This window comes from Arachis ipaensis, chromosome B6 (genome assembly GCF_059453495.1).
Source record: "Arachis ipaensis isolate K30076 ecotype BB chromosome B6, ASM5945349v1, whole genome shotgun sequence".
NCBI lineage: Eukaryota > Viridiplantae > Streptophyta > Magnoliopsida > Fabales > Fabaceae > Arachis > Arachis ipaensis.
In genome coordinates this window covers 140,429,557-140,451,921 of record NC_142441.1, presented here as the reverse complement: position 1 = coordinate 140,451,921, position 22,365 = coordinate 140,429,557, and the positions used below count along the sequence as shown (strand labels likewise).

The 22,365-nt window shown below is 36.1% G+C and overlaps 1 protein-coding gene across 3 annotated transcripts; it reads right to left on the bottom strand.

Moving 5' to 3' along the window:
* Positions 1–277: 277 nt before the first annotated feature.
* On the bottom strand, positions 278–20,794 carry LOC107605295 (uncharacterized). Of its 3 annotated transcripts, XM_088490048.1 has the most exons (17): positions 20,229–20,794; positions 20,006–20,121; positions 19,551–19,647; positions 19,324–19,465; positions 18,730–18,793; positions 17,879–18,650; positions 15,258–15,584; positions 12,913–13,182; positions 7,300–7,372; positions 7,114–7,199; positions 6,396–6,515; positions 5,576–5,634; positions 4,219–4,570; positions 3,767–4,110; positions 1,629–2,013; positions 728–1,534; positions 278–686 (listed from the first exon to the last, which is right to left on the bottom strand). In XM_088490048.1, exons 1-17 carry the CDS (start codon positions 20,640–20,642, stop codon positions 669–671), a joined length of 4,446 nt encoding a protein of 1,481 aa, XP_088346174.1. In that variant the 5' UTR covers positions 20,643–20,794; the 3' UTR covers positions 278–668. The 3 variants fall into 3 exon arrangements, with proteins under 3 accessions (XP_088346174.1, XP_020960671.1, XP_016162618.1); XM_021105012.2 differs by having other exon boundaries at positions 278–1,534; positions 15,258–15,587; XM_016307132.3 differs by having other exon boundaries at positions 278–1,534.
* Between the last annotated feature and the right edge of the window lie 1,571 nt (positions 20,795–22,365).

The following is a 22,365-nucleotide window of genomic DNA, read 5'->3' as shown; positions in this document are numbered from 1 at the left end:
AGTATCTCACAATTTATGTGGTAAATTCTCAGCTTCTTTTTCAGATCAATGGTGGCAAGACTTTGAGTCTATATTTTTATATAAATCGTAATAGATTACTACGATTTGTGACCATGCACCCTCATCACCTAAATAGGTTGAGGTTGATTCTACAGTACATTTTCCAAAGCTTCGACGTCTTTGTCTATTTCGAAATCAGAAATTTATACATTTAAGCTATCATGCACAACTCGTTATATTATAGAGCGACGATATAAACCGAGTTTCATAAACACAATTTTTGACAATGACTAAACTACTCATCATCGATCACAAAATAAACAGTTACCAAGTTAACCATCCAAGTTTCAATGGCCCAACTCAAAAAGTCAATACACCACTAATAGCAAACAAAACATACAACCATAGCCTTAAATCCTAACTAGAAAAGGCATTGTGTTCAGCCAGTCAAATTCTTTAGGTCCTCCAATGTAAAAGTGTTGAGCCAACCAAATGCCAACTTAGGATCATCTCGCATCAAATGCACAAAAGTTTGCCTGTTAACAATCTTTGTAAGAACTCTGCAGGCAATGAAGTACAAAGTACTTCCTTTCTCGAGACCAGGCACACTATCAAGTAACGTCAGACAGCTATCCAAATCCAGATTACATTCAAAACCAGTGGCAGTATTATTTGCTTTTGGCACACTAGTCAATCCATCAACTATGCAATGAAGGTAATGTCGTGCCTTAACTGCTTTACCAGAATGCTTCTTAGCTTTCCTCAGTCTTTTCCTCAGTCTCTTCCTTTTCTTCGGAACACTATTTGAAGGACCAGGCTCTGCATTATGTGAATGATAAGTTTCTTTATTAGCAACACCATCACCATCCCCAACACCCTCATCAGAAGCCCTTAATTCAAGGTTATCCTCATTCTCTCCAAGAGGCTCCAGATTAGCAATGCCAACAACATCACCATCCCCTTCATGGGAAGCCCTTAATTCAGGATTATCCTCATTCTCTTCACTAAGTACCACATTATGCGTATCATGAGTTTTGTCAATAGCAACATCACTGCCGGAGACACCCTCATCAAAAGCCCTTGATTCAGGATTATTCTCATTCTCTTCCCTAATGGTAACATCAGCACTACTGACACCCTCATCGGAAGCCCTTAGTTCGGGATTATTCTCATTCTCTTTCCTAGGCTCTACATTATGCATATGATGAGTTTCTTCAATAGCAACATCATCATCACTGAAACCCTCCTCAGAGGCCCTTAATTCAGGATTATTCTCATTATATTCCCTATGCTGCACATTCTGTGTATGATGAGTTTCTTCAATAGCAACATCACCACTGTCCCCATCATCCTCATTGGAAGCCCTTAATTCAAGATTATCCTCATTCTCTTCACCATAAAAACCCACCCCATTTGATGATGGATCTGCATATATAGCTACATAACTTGTACCTTTAGCATCTTCAAAGCAAGCTTCCAACTTATCTAAGTGTGGAGGACCTTGATGCTCAAACTTTAGAAATGCAGGGTTCTCCTAAAATCCAAAGGAGATCAAGAATACGTAAATAGATAATAGAAAAGTAACAACTAAAATTACTAAATTAAAAACAATAGCATAAAAGATGTACCTTTTTTCTGGATTCCCAAAATCTGGGAGGTGCTTTGACAGTTTTTTTAATAGGATCCCATCCTAAACCAGTTTGATTTTCAACAAGCTTTGCCCATAAAGTAAAATCATTTTTTAGATTGTCCAGTTCCTTTTTCAATTGCCTATGATCATAATTTTGACCAGTTTTTCCATTAAACTTGGCAACCACATTGTTCCATCCCTCTTTGTTAAAGTCATCATGAGGCCTATTCCCAGCAGCTATTTCCTGAATACATACTTCCAAGAAAACTCCTATTGTGAAATCATCCCATTTATCATTGTCTGGAATTGGCTGATTCTCTTGAGGAGCTCTTCTATGTGTCACTTCCAGAGGGATGCTATGTTCCTCTTCCTCCAAAGACACGCTATATTTATACAATAAAACAATACCAAAATATTGCACAATTTTTATTATAACAATCATACCTTTAATTACATAAATGCATCAAACAAAAGTAATATTTTATATTTTTAAGTTTTCATCATCTACCATTGAGATCAATCTCCAAAAAGAGACAAGATTTCACCTATTTTATATCGGACCAAACACAAACCGTTGAACACATGTTAAGTATCCAAGGAAAGTGGGAAACCACACCTTAAAAGCTAGCTGTTAAGGGGAAAGAACCACTCTCCTTATATACAACATCAAGCATCCCATACTACTCGATGTGGGACTTTGAGCACCCATAATACCCAAGTCCCTAACAATACACCGGCCCTGAGAGGGCCGACGTCCACGGCGGCTTCACTCTATCGACACTGACCCAACGGTAGCCACTTTGCTACGGTCTATCAGTATTCGGTATTCACCTTAATCCAGCCTATAGGTAGCCCTTTCCATGGCGCCGACAACCACGCTCTGATACCATTGTTAAGTATCCAAGGAAAGTGGGAAACCACACCTTAAAAGCTAGCTGTTAAGGGGAAAGAACCACTCTCCTTATATACAACATCAAGCATCCCATACTACTCGATGTGGGACTTTGAGCACCCATAATACCCAAGTCCCTAACAACACACAAAACAAAAGTCCAGAAATAAATTAACCTAGACACAACTACATATATCAGGTTAAGATTTAAGCCACTGGGTCTAGTGTTGGATACCTGGTTCAGCTGGAAAAACTTTTTCCTCAAGGAAAACAGAAAACTAACAACTAAATAGCAGAGCAAAAGGAAACAACAGCAAAAGTATCAAACAGAACTAGGCTTTGGCCCTCCACAGCACCCCACCATGAGAAAGAAAAAACCTTGACACATGATGAGAATAGTTGAACCACATAGGAAGGATTTTAAACTCCTTCAAATTAAAGTGTTACTAGAGAAATTACCAGCAAATAACCAATTGTCAGCAGATACAAAAATTTATAGCATAAAATAAAATCAGAAAATGATTTACAGCTTCTTTAAAATTAACTCTCACTCTAATGCCAACTATCAAAATCATGCACAAAGAATATATATTACGGGAGCAAACAAAACACAATGAATACAAGGAAAAGCAACAACATCTGCTATCTAATTAAAAAGAAAACATAATTCATTAAATTTCTTAATATCTCTCCATCGATATGTGACGGTAAATATGTAACGTCAGGTTGATTGTAAGTAATAACCTATATATCGGGTCGGGGGAGGGAGATGGTTGTTTCATTTTAATATAAAGGAAATATAGTGAAGGAAGTGGAAGCATGTTATGACCCCATTAATGTTGCAGTTAATATTAGTGTAATTGGAAAGGAAATAGTAGAGTATCTTTTGTCCTTTGTTAGAAGTCCTGGCAGTCAGGATGTCTCTTGAATATCCTTTCTATCTTGTAACTTGTAAGTCATCAATAAATAGATTCCAATTCTAACGAAAGACATAAGTACAAGGACAGTCTGGTGCACAAGAATCCCTCTCTAATGCAGGGTTTGGGAAAGGCCGCACCCACAGGGTGTAATGTACCCAACTTGAACCCATGACTTTGAAGTCACACGGAGACAACTTAATCATTGCTCCAACGCTCCCCTTCAAAGGCATATAAGTATAGCAAAGAAGAAGTGTAGACAAACAATGAATAAAGCGGAACAGAGAAAAATAAAATAAAATAGATACAGAAAAAGAAAAACATTACCTAACAGAATGTTGAAGCTTATTGACTTTACCAAATTGTTTTTTATCATTTAGCTGTATCTGCCTTTTATTTGGATTATCATTTGAAGTAGTGTGGCCACCACTATATGAAGTATGAGGTTCTTCATAAGCAACACTATCACTGTCCCTAACACCCTCACCAAAAGCCCCTAATTCATGATTGTCCTCATTTTCTTTCCCACATACCCTCACCTCAGCTGATGATGGATCTGCATGTGTTTTCAAAGCTACATCACCTGTAGCCTTCGTATCTTTAAAACATGCTTCCAACTTATCCAAGTGTGAAGGACATTGAAACCTAAATTTCAGAAATTCTGGGTTCTCCTAAAATCGAAAAGGGAGAACAAATAAGTGAAAGGATAATAAACACATAATGCAGCAACCAAAATTATTAAATTAGTAGCACAAACTGATAATAACAATAAGACATACCTTTCTTCTAGCTACCCAAAACTCTTGAGATGCTTTTATGGTTTTTTTAACAGGATCCCATCCCACACCAATTTCAAGAAGCTTTTCCCATAAATTAAAGTCACCTTTCAAAATGTCCCATTTATCTTTCAATTGCCTGCAGTCATAGTTACGACCTGTTTTTCCATTGAACTTAGCAATTACATTAATCCATCCCTCTTCATTGAAGTCAGCGTCAGCTCTATTCCCTGAAGCTATTTCCTCAACACATACGTCCAAGAAAACTCCGGTTGTATACTCGTCCCATTTATCCTTTTCTCCGGTCGGCTGCTTTTCTTGGATATTCCTTTCAGGTTTCAGATTTTCATTCAAGCTATATTGTCCAAGTATGAGCAGCCAATTTCAAAATATTGAACAAATTTAATGATAATATCATACTTGAAGTAGATAAATATGCATCTAAAATAACAATTTTGTTTTCCTGACCATCTTCCAAGAAAGAAACAATAATCAATTAAGAAAAAGTTTGAAAAATATGTACCTATTTCTAGAGCTAAATGAAAATAAGATTAATATGTACAATTACATTAAATAAAACCATACGCTAAAACCATGTATCCAACTTATGCGCACATAAAATATGAATAACAAATTCAGAACTACTGTAAAGCTCTTCATTTGAGAGTAACGTGAGTATAGTATACATGTGCAAAGTCTGATATGCAGTATGCTGATACCAAATGGCTAAAGAACATGGATACTATGAGCAAAAAGAAAACTCTTGGTTTCATTTGATGAATGATAAAGGAAATATACTAATATAAAGAAGGATGGAGAAGGCATATAGAGAAAGCAAAGTAGAAATGTAGTCAAATAGTAAGGAAATGACAGGGAACAACATAAGGTAAAAGCAAAGTGAATATCTCTGGTCATGGCCAAGAAATGACACATAATGATAGGGTAAGGTTCACTTATTCTATGAATTGAATCTATAAAGGTTAAAAAAAAAAGACCGGAGACAAGATGATTTTTCCAACAAAGTAAATGCTATTTCTGAAAATAAAATAAAAATCACCTAGACTTGGATCATTTGTTAATCTTGTATACAAGCACACTTATGCTTATAAACACTTACTTGTAATATAGACTTTTTAGAGTTTGGTTGTGTCTTGTTCATTGCTTTTTGCCAAATACAATACACATAAACTAATACTTTGTATCTACATCTCATGGCATATACAAACCAAACACAACTGTATGTAATGGATGTGCAAAGTACATAAGACATAATCCAACAATGCTTTCAAGAGAAGAGTATACATGGACTCAGCAAATGCTAGTATCAAAATACAACTGGGAAAAGTTCGCAGCCACTAACCTTGCTCTTGACAAGTTTTCAAGGACATCATTTATAGCAAATATTGTCATTTTCTTCACCTGTTTCCAAAGCAGTACAAATGGGAAGAAGAATTTACATAAAATCCCCAAAAGAAACTATTGGCAAGTTCAATCCTCTCTGTTCGATAATGTGTCAATGAATTATTTTAAAAATTAATCACATTGGTCAACATAAACTTTTCAAACACAAATATCTAATAAGCAGAAACTCAACATATGGCAGCCTGAGAAAATATAAGTCAGTTTGTAAGCAACAGACTACATTGCGACATGCCAAGATTGGAAATCCATTTTCGTGCTCCAATAATAAATATTTCAAAATAATATTCTATAAGAGCTAGTGTCGGTAAAAAAATTAAAATGCTGAAAAATCTTGTATATTGGCATGGACCTGGGATCCCTAGCTCACTCATAAACTTCCTAACTAAATTCCTCCTCCTCAACTCATGCATAAACCTGTACAGGAAACATCGGATCTTTGATCTCTCTTCTAGACAACTTAACAAACTTCTGAGTTTTCTCCTTGACTTTGCTTACTTTCATCCAGGCCCATTCCCTCCTTTCTCCCTAATATAATATACCTGGGCTTAGGAGGGTTAGGTGGGTTTCTAACTTTCTATCATCTTCCAAGACTAATTTGATGTGATGTAACATTGAAGGAGCAATTTGAATAAAACTTGCAGTCAATGAAAGTTCAAAATATAACAAGTTGAAGAAAGAAGGCACCAAGAAATAGGAGATCGTATCACAAACTAGATAAACATATAAACAGCACAATTAAATAAAGTTGTTCAGTATACCTCCAACTTGTCCTCGCTCGACCTATGATTTATCGGAAGTGTGCGGATTTCCTCTGCCAAACGAAAACACTCGCCAACACTTTCAGGAGACACAAAACTAAGCGCAACATTGATGCATGACTGTAAAAGAACGATGCATAAACATTTCAAACAGTACTAAAGATTAAAAGTACTCACGCCAGAAAACATGGACTAATAGCAAAGGATTTAAGTATTTTGTATGAAATCATATATGTCCAGCTGTTATTGTGTTTTCAAAACTATTGTATTTTAAGGTCAGCTTTGCGAAGAAAGAGCTTACTATTCTTCGTTTTAATCTGGCACAAGAAAATTTTATCACAGTAGGTTTATGTTCAAAGTACCAGCAATTTAGTCTTGCCATACTGTGACATTGGCTGTAAAATAATAATAATAATAATAATAATAATAATAATAATAATAATAATAATAATTGTGTTCTAGAGGTGATTAGTATGTGAATGCTTGAGAAGAAAACCTTCTCAGCTTGTGGGTTTTATATACACCGAAGTAATCATTGATCATAATTACAATGTCTAATAAGGAACCTAAATGTTCCTAATTGATACATACCGGAACTTTACTATAAAATCAACAAATTGAATAAATCTCAAGACAGAATCAGACTCTTCTAGGCATATCACGCATCACTATAAATACATTAAAGAGAATATACATTCACCACATTTCTCCATTGTACCTTCAGATTTCTAACTTGGTATGGACATCCCGCTGGAATAAAAACAGCATCTCCTAACTTCTGAATGAAAGTCCAGGGCTCAATTCCTATCAAATAATAAAAGAATTATCAATGCAAGGTACAGCACAAACAATCAAAACATTCCATCCACCAAAAAATTAGGAAAGCTTAAAAGAAATTGCTAACCATACTCCTCCTTTAGCTTCCTCTTATGTCCCACAGTCAGATAGATGGTTTGATCATGAATGGGGTGAATAACCTACGTTGCCAACAGAAATGCCATTCAAACAGAAGCAAAATTGCACAGTGAAATGAAGATACCTTAATTTTCGGGTATAGAAGGATGCATCAAGAGAAAAATAGAGGGAAATGGAAGACAATTCCTTTTCAAACTTGTATCAAATTTTACCCTTTTTTTCCCTATCATAAAAAACTATATTTTCTTACTCTTTTTCTTATTATGTTGAAAAGAAAATCCTTAAGATGAGGAGAAGTAATAATTATATCCTAATCAATATCAATATATAAAACAAACAAATACTTTTCCTACTGTAAATATATGTTTGACCTACTTTTTCTTTTTGGTACAAATACTTCTACTGTTTTTATAATCTCTAGAGAGGCAGAAGGAAAAGCCATCAATCATTTGATCTCAAGAATCAACAGAATAGCTAATAGCATAAAAACAGATCCAAGTAAAGTATAAAGGAAAACTGATATGCTGCCTCCTATTGCTAAACATCCGGCTACCATAGTTTTTTGGGAAGAAGCCCATGTCTGGAGCGATGCTTATAAATATAAAATTAGGCAAATTGCAATTAAGCCCTTGAGATCTTTCAATACCACAGATATCCCCCTGTTGAGTTAGAATATATTTAGGATTGATATAGTATCTAGGTATATCTTGTATTGATTCAATTTGATAGTAGGGTGATTATCGTGATGATTAGATTGTATATTAACCTATAAATATAAATAAGCACTTCTCATTGTTTCTCACACAACATCTAAATATACAGGATATCCAAAATTCTAACATGTTTTGAAGTAGACATTTGACACCCTTAATTTATTTTGAAAGATTATTAAAAAAAAAAAAAAAAAACCAGATAGGGGCAAACTGTCTCCATTTTAGTATAATCAGTATACATTTTGAACAAAACAACGAGTAAAACAAATAAGTTCTTCTCACAGCCTTCAAACAAACAACAAAGACAGCAACTTTATAAAAAAGGCAACCCGGTGCACAAGCATCCCGCATTAACACAGGATTCAGGAAAGAATTGCACCCAAAGGATGTAATGTAAGCAGCCTAACCTCATAATTGTATTAGCGGTTGATTCTGTGACTTAAATCCGTAACCTTGAGGTTACACGGAAACAACTCACCCCCTCGAAAATAGTAACTTTATCTAGAGAGAAATTAACAAACTCCAAAATGCAAATTGATGAAAAACTGAAAGCTTGGATCTTTCTAAAAGCTTTTTCAGAAAAAGATCCATTTGATTAGAAGGACGAGTCTGGGCCATGATGCTTCTGGAGTTGCTGTGATAACTGGCAACATTTGAGTGGAAGATGTTTTTGGCCCTCAACTTTGTGTGCCATCAACTATGACAACACTCTGGATTGCCCAAACCAGTGTGGCACCACCAACTTTCACCACCACACAAGCTGCCACATCACCACAGCAGCAGTGAGATGAAGGGATGAGATGGGAGTGATGATGAACAAGTTGGGGGCCAGAAAAGGATGGGTATAGAACAAGAGAGTGACATAAGGGGTTTGTTGGAGGCGAGATAGGATCAACAAAAGGGGTATTATGGACCTTTTATTTGATAGGTTAACTCTGTTAATATCCTCTAGAAATGGAGGTAAGTCCTAACCTGCATGTACAGCCTTTGTAAACGTAATTTGGTCCTATAGAATAATAGAAAATTACAACAAAATGAAAATAAACGATCATACCACCACTTTTTCCTGTATACAATATACTCTAAGAGCAGTGTAATCCATACTTCTCCAAAGATAAATAGGTGAAAGCATAAACTTTAAATACACATTGACACTAGAGTGAATGAGAAGAGAGAAAACACTGCTTAGTCTCATCTTGGTTCTGGGCTGATATGCTTAATCCAGCCCCACTAGGACACACAAAGGAAGGATTGTTTTCTGCTTAGTAATTGGCCTACCTGAGGAGGAGAACTTTAGCTATCTCCATGTTATGATTTGGGACTCTATTGGACATTGTACATATTTGGTTATAAGTCCATGTCTATCCATCTTGATTACAAGAAAGAAATCTCCTAGTAAATGAAGTTAAATCTGTACGTTACTTATCTCAACATATCTATAAAACTAAATAAATAAATATATTTCATAAAATATATGATATGCTTCAATATGGCTGCTCCCATCAATGCGGCTTGCCAATGTCTAAAATAAATAGTGATTGATCATAAATAACTTCTTTCGGTTTTGAAAAGAACAATTCAAAACTATTATTATCAAAACCTTCATCGTTTCAAAATCCAATGACACTCCCTCTATTCTTAATTAATTGTCCAATTCTGAAATTCCAATTTTCCCAAATAATTGTCTACTTAGCAAATTGAATGTAACTTTATTTTTCTTTTCCAGTCATATCACTTATATATATACTCTAATCAACCTCAATAATAATGCTGTCAGAAATCAGGATAGAATCATATAATATCAAAGAATATCAAATATGATCTCTTAGGTTTAGCATTGATATTTATCATTGTTTCCTTATTAGTATTATATTTTTACTATTCTTATGAATAGATGCTAGTATTCTTCTCATGCATGACAGATCACATAGGAATGACATATTCTCTCTCATCTGCTGAGTTACTATTTACTCTATAATTTTTCAGGTTAATCAGGGGTTTTAACATGGTATCCGAGTCATGGTATCTTCCGTGATCTCATATGCTTCCATTGTATCAAGCTCTATGTTGAAGAATCTTTTATCTCGTGTTCTCTATTTCTGTTTCTCGATTAAGCCACCTTGTCTCTGTCTCTTTGTTTGATAGTCTCGCAAATCCCTATTTGAGTCACTGCCGCCACAAGTTGAGAAAAGTCTCAAAATTCCTCCTCCGACTGCAGTTATGTCGTGTTATCTTCTCCACCCTCTCCACTCCATTGTCATCACTGTCGCTACCAATGTCTTTGCCACTGTGGCCTCCACTGAGTCAGTAGCTCAAATATCTCTGCCTTAAGTTGCTGTTAGCACTGATGGCACCTTCTTGTCACCAATCACTGACCGCACCGTCAAGCTCATCATCTCCAGCCGAGCCAATACCATCCAGGTTTGAGGCTTCATGCACTTCCACGCACTATTTTCTCCCTTGGATTCCATTCACCACCGCAGCTTTCACCGGTGCAGGCAAGCACGTCAGCCGTCTCTTTCCACCGCCATGCTCATCTCAGATCTCACCATCCTCCGGATCTGGTCGTCGGTTTCTCTTTCAACCACTTTTCATCTTTTGCATTTTCTGCATTTCTACAGTGCCCTGACACTACTACACCATTCATCCGGGCTGTTTCCACTACAATAGTCCACCTAAAGCATCATCAAACTCCTTGATTTTATCTCTATCGGGTGTCATGACTACTGATTCTCCCACTTCTAATAGTTCTTGCATGTTTGACATCTCTACTATCTATATAACCTCAAACTTGTAAACACTCTAAAAACCATATCTAAGAAGTGAGACTTTTAATACATGCCCAAGAATGAACATCTAGAGCGTGAAGTTTGATTTCCAGCATGAACATATGGGATGGTCCAACTAGATTGGATTGGATAAACTACCATATTAGAATTGTGGGTTTAACTCACCCCAAAAACAAGCTCAAGAGGTGATAGGGGCCTCGTACTTATAAACACTCTAAAGACAATGGATTTTAAGAACAACAACAAAGCCTTGTCAAACTAGGTGGGGTTGGCTACATGGATCAAACATCGTCATTGAGATCTATCATGTATCATGTCTACAAAGAGACCGTTTACATGTAGATCTCGTTTGACCACATCATAGATGGTCTTTCTAGGTCTTCTTCTGTCTTTCACCCCTTATCCATCTTCCATCTCATCCACCCTCCTGATTGGGTGTTCTGTCGGTCTTCTTCTCACATGTTCAAACCACCTGAGACACGATTCTACCATCTTTTCCACAACGGGTACTACTCCAACTCTCTCTCTTATATCTTCGTTCCTTATTTTATCCAATCGCGTATGGTCACCCATTCATCTCAACATCTTCATCTCTGTCATATTTAACTTATGTTCGTGCTTTTCTTTGGCCGTCCAACACTTTGTACCATAAAGCATAGCCAGTCCGACAGCATTGCGATAGAATTTACTTTTAAGTTTTAAAGACACTTTTTGTCACATATAAGACCAGACGCATTCCGCCATTTTGACCAACCTGCTTGGATCCTATAATTTACATCCTGTTCAATCTCTCCTATAAAGCATCCAATATAACTTTTAACTTTTCGTAGGATGTTTTCTCCAATCTTCACCTCTATATTAGGGTTTCTCCTTCGGCGGCCGAACTTACATTTCATATATTCCATCTTGCTACGGCTTATGCACAGACCATACACTTTTAGGTCTTCCATTGACTCTCCCATAAGGACAATATCATCAACAAAAAACATGCACCATGACACAAGCTCTTGGATATGCTCTGTGAGTATTTCCAACACTAATGTAAAAATGTATGGACTTAAGGATGATCCTTGGTGTAATCCTATACTAATAGAAAATTTCTCAATCACATCACCCTGAGTCTTCACACTAGTTGTAGCCCCATCATACATGTCTTTGATTGCATGAATATATACGATCCCTACTCTCTTCTTTTCCAAAACCTTTCATAAGACCTCATTCGGCACCCTATCGTACGTTTTTTCCAAATTAATAAACACCATATGTAGATCTCTATTATTACTACGATATTTTTTCATCATCCTTCTTAACAGGTATATCGATTCAGTAGTAGATCTATCTGGTATAAAACCAAATTGGTTCTTTGTTATTTGTGTCTCTTCTCTCAACCGCCGTTCTGTCACCCTTTCCTATAACGTTATGGTATGGCTCATGAGCTTGATCCCTCTATAGTTTCTGCAACTTTGTATATCCTCTTATTATTGTAAAATAGGTATTAAGGTGCTCTTTGTCCACTCATTTGGCATCTTCTTTGACTTTAAAGTCTCATTAAAAAACTTAGTTAACCAACAGATGCCTTTCTCTCCAAGGTCCTTCCAAACTTCAATCGTAATATTATCGGGTCCTACTACCCTGCCATTTTTCATCAATTTTAGAGCATCTTTTACTTTGAAGTCTCAAATCCTTCAATAGTAGTCGAAGTTTTGATATTCTTCCCTCATGTATAACCGACCAAGATTGGAAAGAATCTTCTGTCATTCGTTAAATAACTCGTAGAAGGGTAATTTTGTAAATTGAAATTAAATTTTTGTAAGTCAGGTACATTTTAAATTTTTAATTGTATTCTTATTTCAAGTGAAAATTCAAAAGTAGACAATTAATTAAGAACGCAAGGAATACATCATATGTAATGTATTTTTATGGAAGCAAAGATAGAATGTAAACGGGTCAGGATGCAGACCTAGATACCAAAAATATGATGGTCATAAGAATAAAAAAGAATGCTCCCAGCAATTAAACTATTCACCATTGGCAAGGCATAATTAGTGAATCAAACTGAAATATCCTTTAAAGTAATGCAAAATTATTATACTAATTTACCTTATTTAAGGGACAGCAATAGTTATGTCTGAACTCCTTGAAATGCTTTTTCAGATATTCCTTTAACACAGGAATATCCTGTCTCCGGAAAACATCCCAAAGGACACCATCAGAAGCATCCCCTCCAGCTAATATATTGCTTTCTTCCTGATAAGTTACAAGGAGCTCTCTCTTGTCTTGGTCATGGTGCTTCCGTTTCAAATGCTCAATCGTTCTAAGTTGGTCAGATGTCAACCTCACTTTTTCAGCAGTATGAGTTAAAATATTAACCTAAAATGGCCAAATTAATATAAAAGAAAGGAGACACAATTTCATATCTCAATACATATAAATCCTAGCACTATATATAGCAACAAATACAATGTTAAGAAAGATTTGGTAAGGAAATTGATGAGATTAAATCACAAATAGCAGAGGATTGAGAAAGAATAACGAGGTTTAGAACAAGTGTATTACGGATGAGGAGGGTAAGGTTTTGGTCACAAAAGGAGCATTAACGAAAGATAGAGAACTAATATCACAAATTATTCAATGAGAGATATGAGACTCTCTGGTGTTTGGATCTGCTACACACAAGGAAGGAGGACCCAAAATTTTATCACTATCGGAGAATGCGAGAGTTTGGAGTTAAGAGGCCCGAAAATGAATGAAGAATAGTGGAGCAGTGGGTCAGAAGATATATATCAATTAGGAAAGATCTACGAGAAAAAGGCATTAATTGGTTGGTCTAAGAAGATGCTAAACAAATGGAGAGAAAACGCTTTGATTCCCATATGCAAAAACAATTTATACATAATTGTGGAAACTACATAAAGATAAGCTCGTGACTCATACCATGAAATTATGGAAGGGTGTGATAGAGCGAAAGTTGAGACACGAGACTTGGACTTTGGAAAGTCGGCTTTTGGTTTTATGCTATGTAGATTTACCAGTGATGCAATATGCTTGTTCAGAAGAAATGATGGAGAGGTACTGGAACAATAAGAAAGATTTACATGTGATTCTCATTTACTTAGAAATGGCATATGATAGGGTGTCCTGTGGAAAGTTAAGGTAGCAGATATTTTTGTGTAACTAAAGATATGCACAATAGGATTACAATATGAGAACCCAAGGAGGTGTAATAGAGAAACTTCCTATTGTTGTAGGTTACAGTTGGGGTAATCTCTACCCTGATACATTTTCACACTAGTCTTTGTGGTAATTATTAAGCATATCCAGGAACCCATACCATGATGCAAATGACATCATTTTTATGGGAAAATCAAAGGAAGATTTTAAATAAAAAATTAGATTTGTGGAAATAAGCTTTACAAGTACATGGTTTACACATAAGCTACGTGTGTAAATTCAGCACGAGAAGAGAGAAGTTTAACATATAAAAGAAAATTGGAGAAAACACCATACACCACAAGTCGAGATTTATGTATCTCAATTGAATTATTCGAGACAATGGAAAAATAGAGGATGATATAAACTATAGGATTCAATAGGTTGGTCAAAGTGAAAGACTGGTTCGAAATTCATTTGAAACGAAAAATAACCTATAATACTTAAGAATAAAGTTTATCACACTGTCATTAGACCAACTTGTGTAGAACAAAGTGTTGGGTGGTAAAGGGTGAACACAAACATAAATTTAGTGTGACCTAAATGAGAATGCTTAAATGGATGAGTGGCTATACGCAAATGAACAGGGTAAGGAATAAGGACATGATAGAAAAGGTGAAGGGTGCGCCAATTGTTGAAAAGATGGTGAAATCATGTTTTATGTGATTTGGACACGTTTAGTAGGGGGAGGGGGAACCAACAACAAATCTAGTGGAGAAGCTAAATTTGATGAAAGATTGAGTAGGGGTTAGGAGCAAAGGGAAACCTAAGAAGTCTCTGAATGAGGTATTCAACAAAGATCTAAGTATAAATGGGCTTACCGCAGATATGATACATGACAGGATGCAATGTTGTCATTTTCTCCATGTAACAAATCCCAAACAATGGGATAAGGTTTTGTGATGTTGTATATTGCGAATCCTAAGTAGATTCATCTCACAAATTATCAAATCTCCCAAGAAAACATAGCATGAAATGAGAGGTTATGGACTATGGAGTATGGACAACACAATGAGCACAAATTTATGACGAGAACTTGAAATGACAATCTGCTCATACATAAAAGCACAGAGAAATGCATAGTCTTAAGGGAAGCAACAAATGTATACATTTATACATCTACAAACATTAATCCTTCATATGTGGGACTGCATTCGAAGATAAACATGAAAAGAATTCAAAAAGTTCAAAAGAGATATCCTTCAACAAATAAGAATTGAGGAAATAAAACATACTGTATCAGAAATATCATAGTGGAGTTTAACCACAGAATCACCACGTCCAAGCTCTTGAGGAAATCCATATGCAATATATGCTTTTGGCTCCATGTTAGGTGTTGAACCAGTCCGTGGTACTTTAGAAGCAAGATTAAGAACACCTCCAAAAGGATGTGTATATTCCCCAAAGGGCAATAAAGACATAAATTCTGCATAGTGACGTGGTGCACGTTCCTTGAAGAAATCAGGGGGCCAATCATTTAATCTCAGCATCTGAGGCCAACCACACCAATCCCAACGACCAGTTGTGTACCCAGTAAAGAATTGGTGGATATTAATATCTCCCTGCTTTTAAGTAGAGAAAGTATACATCACCAGCAACAAAACAGACATATTAAGTGAAAACTATAAAGAATTTGAAAAACAAAGCACATATGATTTAGTTCATTCTAATCATAGAACAGAAAGTAATTAGTACAGATGGAAAATAATATTTTGTACCAGAAAATGTAAACAGGATGTACGCCTTATCCAACATAAGCTAGATGTTGTAAGACTGAAACAAAATGGAAAACATAGTAGGAAACCAGAAATAGAGGATGAAAGGGAAACTACAAAACATTTGGATGGTTGAAAGCAAAACAGACAGGGATAACAGAAAGAAATATAAGTTGTAAATGTAAAATGTTAAGATCGGAAGCAAAACCGAGAAGGGATAAAGATGACAATACTAACAGCATTCTAAACTGATCAAATATGTTTTGTATTTGTTGACAGGGCGAGGAGAAACAACATACTGGCAACAAGCATCTACCATGCCATCCAAAATGGGTGTTTTGTGTTGATAAATATCCAACTTGACCGAAATCTCAATCTTACCATGACAGCAGAATGTCTAGAAACTATTTCTGACATGAAATCCATCAAAAAATAGTTGTAAATTTTCAAAAATTTCAAAAGACTTCTCTCAAGGGCAGCTCGGTGCACAAGCATCTCACATTAACGCAAGGTCCGAAGAAAGCCCGCACCCAAAGGATATAATATAGGCAGTCTAACATGTTAATTACATCAGTAGTTGATTCCACGCTTGAACCTGTGACCATGATGAGGTCACACGAAGACAACTCAACCGTTGCTCCAAAGCTTCCCTTAAAAAGATTTTTCTCAAATCTCATTAAAAAAAAAGATGGTGATATCAAATTCAAAGATGTAAAATTTAATATTAAAAATTGGGAAAATAACACAAAACCCTATTGGGAATTTGGGATTTCTGAAAATAGCACCGCACTACCGCAGTATTGCACCCCATTCTTTGATAGTCTATATTAGAATATTTTAACAAACTATACTCTTCTATTTATTATCAATAACTTTCCTGTAGTCGCATAGTCCATCAACACATTACACTATTAGAAAAATGCAGAAAACCATTAGAATTATTGAAGAAACTTTTTAAATACCTATGAAAGTTAATTTTACAGAAAAAAAATTTTCAACAGAAAGGATCCATAAAAAGAATCACCTATCGAAAATTCTTTTGATCCATTGATTATCAACAAAAATATTTTCTTCTGATTGATAATTATTTGGGAAATTTTGTCACATGTTTTGTTGTTCATAAATTTAAGGTTCAATTAATATTTAGGTCTCTACTATTTAACTCAATTTCTTTTTGAGTTACTATATTCTAAAATTTTAATTATGTCCTACATTGCATAAGTTTTCCTAATCAGGATTCATGTCCCTGTTTATATGAGCCCTTAGAAAAAATGAGATTAAATGGAATATTCCTTGCATATAGTAAGACCTTACTGAACATCCAAAACCATGCTTGAAGAGAATACTTAAGACCATCTTAAGAAATTGCACAATGGACAAGTATAGGACTAACACTCCCTTCCCTATGCAACAAACATTGGGCACTCATGGTTCTCTACTTCTCTTGGGCTTGGCATCTATCTGACACAAGGGCCAGCTTTTATGGCAACCTTAGACAAGATTACAAGAAGAGACAAGCAGTGGCCATTTTAGAAAGCGGAGATGTCACCGTAACCGAGTCTAAATATCTTTCTAGAATTTAGCTATACGGCCTTCAAATGATCCACCTAACCATCAAGGCCAATCTCAATAATAAAGGCTTAATGACAACCAACTATAGAAATCCCATGAGGTAATGAAACACGAATACACGTCAAATCAGAATCCAAACATCTCAAGAGTCATCACTTATCACCAACCTGATGGACAAGTGCTTCATGAACAATTTCAGGGATGGAAATAGAGGATAAAGCAAAAGCAAACACATAATTGGATGAAGACAAGTAAGCAAATTATGAATGGGGCAAGCAGTGTAGGAATTACATTTTCAAAAGGATGATATTTTCCATGGGTAAGTTTGTGGATAGGGTGATATTTTCCATGGGCTATAGGTAAGTTTGTAGCTTCAATAGGACACAGTGAAGCAACCATAGAGGAAGGACTAAATCTTTCAGGGGAAGACAATGGCATCAAAGAGTTATGAGAATCAGTGCAAGTGTTATGAGAAATAAGAGCCATGAGATTTGAGAATCCATATAAAAATAGAATTTCCAAATAAAGCCATCAGAAGTCAACACTTAGGATTGAGAAATTAAACAAACCTGTGCCCAATTTAGGCAGTCAAGTGCCTTCATATCCAAATGTTGATTACCCTTGCCCATATTAGTCAATCGGAATGCACGCCACATGACTAGTGGTTCCCAGCTTAAACCAGATGTACGTTCAAGCACATTGCTTACAATAACAGGCTCGCCTCTACTCCAATGACATTGAAAATGTTTCAACTCTTCAGGTTTTTGACTTATAGCCTGAGGATGGTACAAAAAGTTGTCAATGGAATTTTCACGAGAAGCCGCCTTCAGTGTATTATTATTACTTCTACAATCTGTGTTTCTGCTGAGCCTCAAACATGAACACCAGCTAACAGGATTCTCAACTGCATTGTGAAGCTTATGTGCTTCTGCTTCTTCTGCTTTGTGTACTAACTCTGAGATAAAATTTGGACCAAGTACACTTCTCAGTTCAAGAAACCTGTTGCGACACTTATTCTTTGGGCAAGGAATGCTGCCATCGCTCTTTGCATGCCACCCAGATCTTGACCATCCACGAACATCAGGCTTAGCATCAGAATGCGCTAAATTCTTCTTAGAGTCAGGCTTAGCATCCTCATGTGCTGAATTCGACTTGACTCCACTTATATATTCACAACCATGCAGATAATTGATACCCCAGTTGACAAATCCAAGCTCATCTGGATCTGCACCACCTAGTAGCTCTCCATTGCGAAGCTCATAGCAACAGATAAGACAAAGGCGGAAAGAACATTTTCTACAGAATCTGTGGTAGTCAAATATTGACGTCTTGCAGTTATCACTACAAAAGAATATAAGGTCAACCAACTAAAAGAATATGAGGATAACTGAAAAGAAAAGAGAATCAGAAAAATCCCAACCAGTGGACACGTTCATGTTTACAGTACTCTGACTTTTCAATATTTAGCTTCGGGAGTGAAAGCCCTGCAGTGCACATCCCACAACCAAACTAAATAACAGTAGATATATATACTGAATTTTGACGGTGGCATGAGATGACCTATATTGCTAAGGTACATACAAGAAGCATTATCAAATTAATTCAGAATAATCTGAGAGAGAGAGAGAGCCAATCACTTGATCCTAAAAGTAAAGAACCAAAACCAGGAATTAGAAAACACTAACTAAGCAAACCATGTAATATGAGGAAGGGAAAAACTGGAAAACATGGTTTGCAAGAGGCAAGATTTGCTTGTCAAATCTTATAAAATACAACACTTTTTACTTTTTGTTGAAGCCCTCATCGCGCAAATAGGTGTATTGAACTATTGATGGCACTCATTCAAAACATCCTTATAGACTTATAGTCATTTAAAGAAATATGAGTACTGAAAAATGCATATACACTAGTCCAACTTAATTTGCATCAGGATCAAATTGATTTATTTCAGAGCAAAGTTTATATGTACATCACATCGGTGACCACAACAGAGACTCCTCAATCAAAATATTACCTTTCCTCTTAGCTTCTATATCCTTCTCAATCATTTGTTCTTTATCCAACTGTCTTAAATAAGGAAGAAGCCGTTTTAGCAAATACTTAGAATGCTCAAATCTCTCCTGTTCGTTCCTTGGCACACGACGACGCCTCATTGCCTACAGAAAACCAAATGGCCATATTGTAAATCTGGGATACAGTAATTCACGGGTAAAGCCAATATAAAAGGGGGGATATACTGACCTCACTTAATTCTGTAGATCGCAAGCATGCTCTGCAGTTGCAATTACCACGGCAAACCGGACATAACACTGCATCCTCCGGCTTTAATTCAGGATACCTAAAGATGCAACAGCAAAAATATCAAGAACTGACAGCATGATAAGTCTTCATCATAAAAAATCTAGGGGTCAATTTGGTTGCAGTTTCATCTTCAATTTTTTTTTTTTCATGATTTTATAAGAAACAAGTGAAAACAAAGAAACACTAAAAATGGAAAGACAATCCAAGCACAGCTTAAACTTGCAATAACTTTACAGTTTATAGGTTACTGCTCTTGCCATTGTCACTCGAAATTATGTTCTCAAGAAGAAATCTAAAGAATAAAAAACAAAAACTCTAATATTCGAGACATTGACCATTAAATATAGCTTTACTCCAAATATATATATATATAACTAAAAAACAGAAATCAATACCAGCTAGCCAAACAAGGCATACAGAATCTTTTCCGCTTGCAATTTTTGCACCTCACAACGTCACCTTTGTCATTTCTCTGACATTGATGGCACATTAAGCTCTCCTCTTCAAAAAACTGTTGATTAAGAAACAAAGTTTTGACCACAATTTCAATATACATGATCACCTAACACCAAATTTTGAACATCTAATCAAAAGGAAAAAGAAAAGGGAATAACGAACTTTAGGGCCTCTCCTAATGAATTTGGGTGTCTCCTGTGGATGCTTCCGAAGTAGGAACCTCCTGCCGTTGGCGACGTCCTTTTGAGAATCTTTATCCAACCCAAGCTCAACATTATCACTCGGAAGTTCACTTTCCGTCGCCGTCGAATAACCATTTTCATCCTCTTCACTCTCAGCCCTGCTTCTGCTGCTAGTTCCGACGTTACTAGAAATCTTCGCCATCTTTCGCTTTCTGTCCTGCCTTGTTCCCTTGGAGTTCTGAACAAGAGAGGAATTTGTAGCTCCATCATCGTCTTTGGCGTCTTTGTCAAGGTCAACATTATTATCACTCGGAACTTCATTTTTCGGCGTCCCAAAGTTAACAACTTGTGTCGTCCGTGGCCGTCGCCCTCGCCGCTTCCTTGCCGGCAGCATTGGAGGTGGGAAAGGGAATAATGAGGAGATTGAGAGAAAGATAGTCAGTTGAAGAGCCCTAGGAGGCTAGGACTTGAAGCTGGTAGTGTAGTTCATTTCAGTATTTCACCATAAAATCTTGAATAAAGGAATAATACACTGTAAAGTCATGTGAGAATTAACTCCTCCAAGATTTTATCAATTTTGTTTTGAGTAATACCTCAAATAGATTTATTGTAGGAATAGATTTATTTAAGAACTTAATTGTAGGAATAGATTTATTTCTCACGAAAATGATCCAAGTCATTGATTTTTAAAATGGTTAGAGATATATGTCATACACGTCTTTTATCTAGGTTTTAATCGGTTAACCGAACATTCTTTTTTTTATGTGGATGTGATTACTGTGACGTGTGAGGATATAGACTATGCGTCGCTTTTAGGACACATTAGTTCCTGCACACGTGACCAAAACGACGTTTCAAAGCACTAAAACGACGTCGTTTTGAGGGGACAGATTAATCCTCAACTTTTCTTATGAAAGTGTTACAAAACGATAGCGTTGTGAATGCGTGTCCTTTTTAACTTCTTATTGCCCTTGCTAACTGGTCCATTAACAGACTTATTAACTTTTAATTTCTTATGCAGAGTTTTCATTGGAGATTTCTTTTTTCCATTATTCTTTTCTTTCTTACCAGTTTCGACAGGCTCTTCCTCTTCACTTGAATCGGAAAAACCATATCCAGAAGGTAGGGGCTTATACAATGCATTTTCTGTCGACTATTTGAACTCTCAACATCTGCATCATTGTCAAGTCCATCATCTTTTGCACTAACCTTTTGCACATTCACCTCCTCAACACTAATATCATCATAGTCATCAATGAACTCCGTATCTTCCATGATAGGATGGTCAAAATAGATGTAAAATTTGTCATTATCCTCATTTAGCATCTTATTATTTTGTAAAGTTCTGATTTTTTGTCTCTGTGAATTGGGTGACGACCGGATTTCAGGTTAGCAGAAGTAGGATCATACCAAAACATTGCCTTGTAGTCATGGTAACCCAAATCCAAAAACAGTTTTTTCATGTTAAAAAAACATATTAAGTCAATGTCCATTGGGAGAAACTTTTTGACTTCTCCATTGATGTACACAAGTACTCTTTTATTGTCTCGAACAAAATTTACATCGTAGTGAAATACGGATACCATGTCTTCACTCATCTAAATATAAGAAAATAAAAATCTATCATAACTTCAACAAGCAACAAACACATTACAAGAGCAGTAAAACAGAATCCAATTTTTAAATACTGACATTGTTAACGTTATTATGAAACGGCACAACCTAAATCACTTTACAACTCTGACTTAACTTACACTAGCAACACACTATCTTTGATCTACCCTACACATGACATGCATGTTCGTCATACTTCAATCTTCACCTCCAAATTAATTCAGAAAAAAAAATTAATAAACGTACCTCCAACAATGGCGATATGCACGACACACCACCGCCATCAGTCAGTCGCCGTCAATTCCATCAAACCGCCGTTACAGACTTCAGTCAACGTTAATGAAGTTGAGGAAGATGAAGGTTACTTTGTAAAATCTGGGTGAGGGTTTGGGGTTTCAGGTAATTTTACAGAGACAAAGGGGAATGGACGTGCATTTTTATACTAGGTTCCCATTCACAACGTTATCGTTTTGTAACACTTCCATCAGAAAGGTTGGGGACTA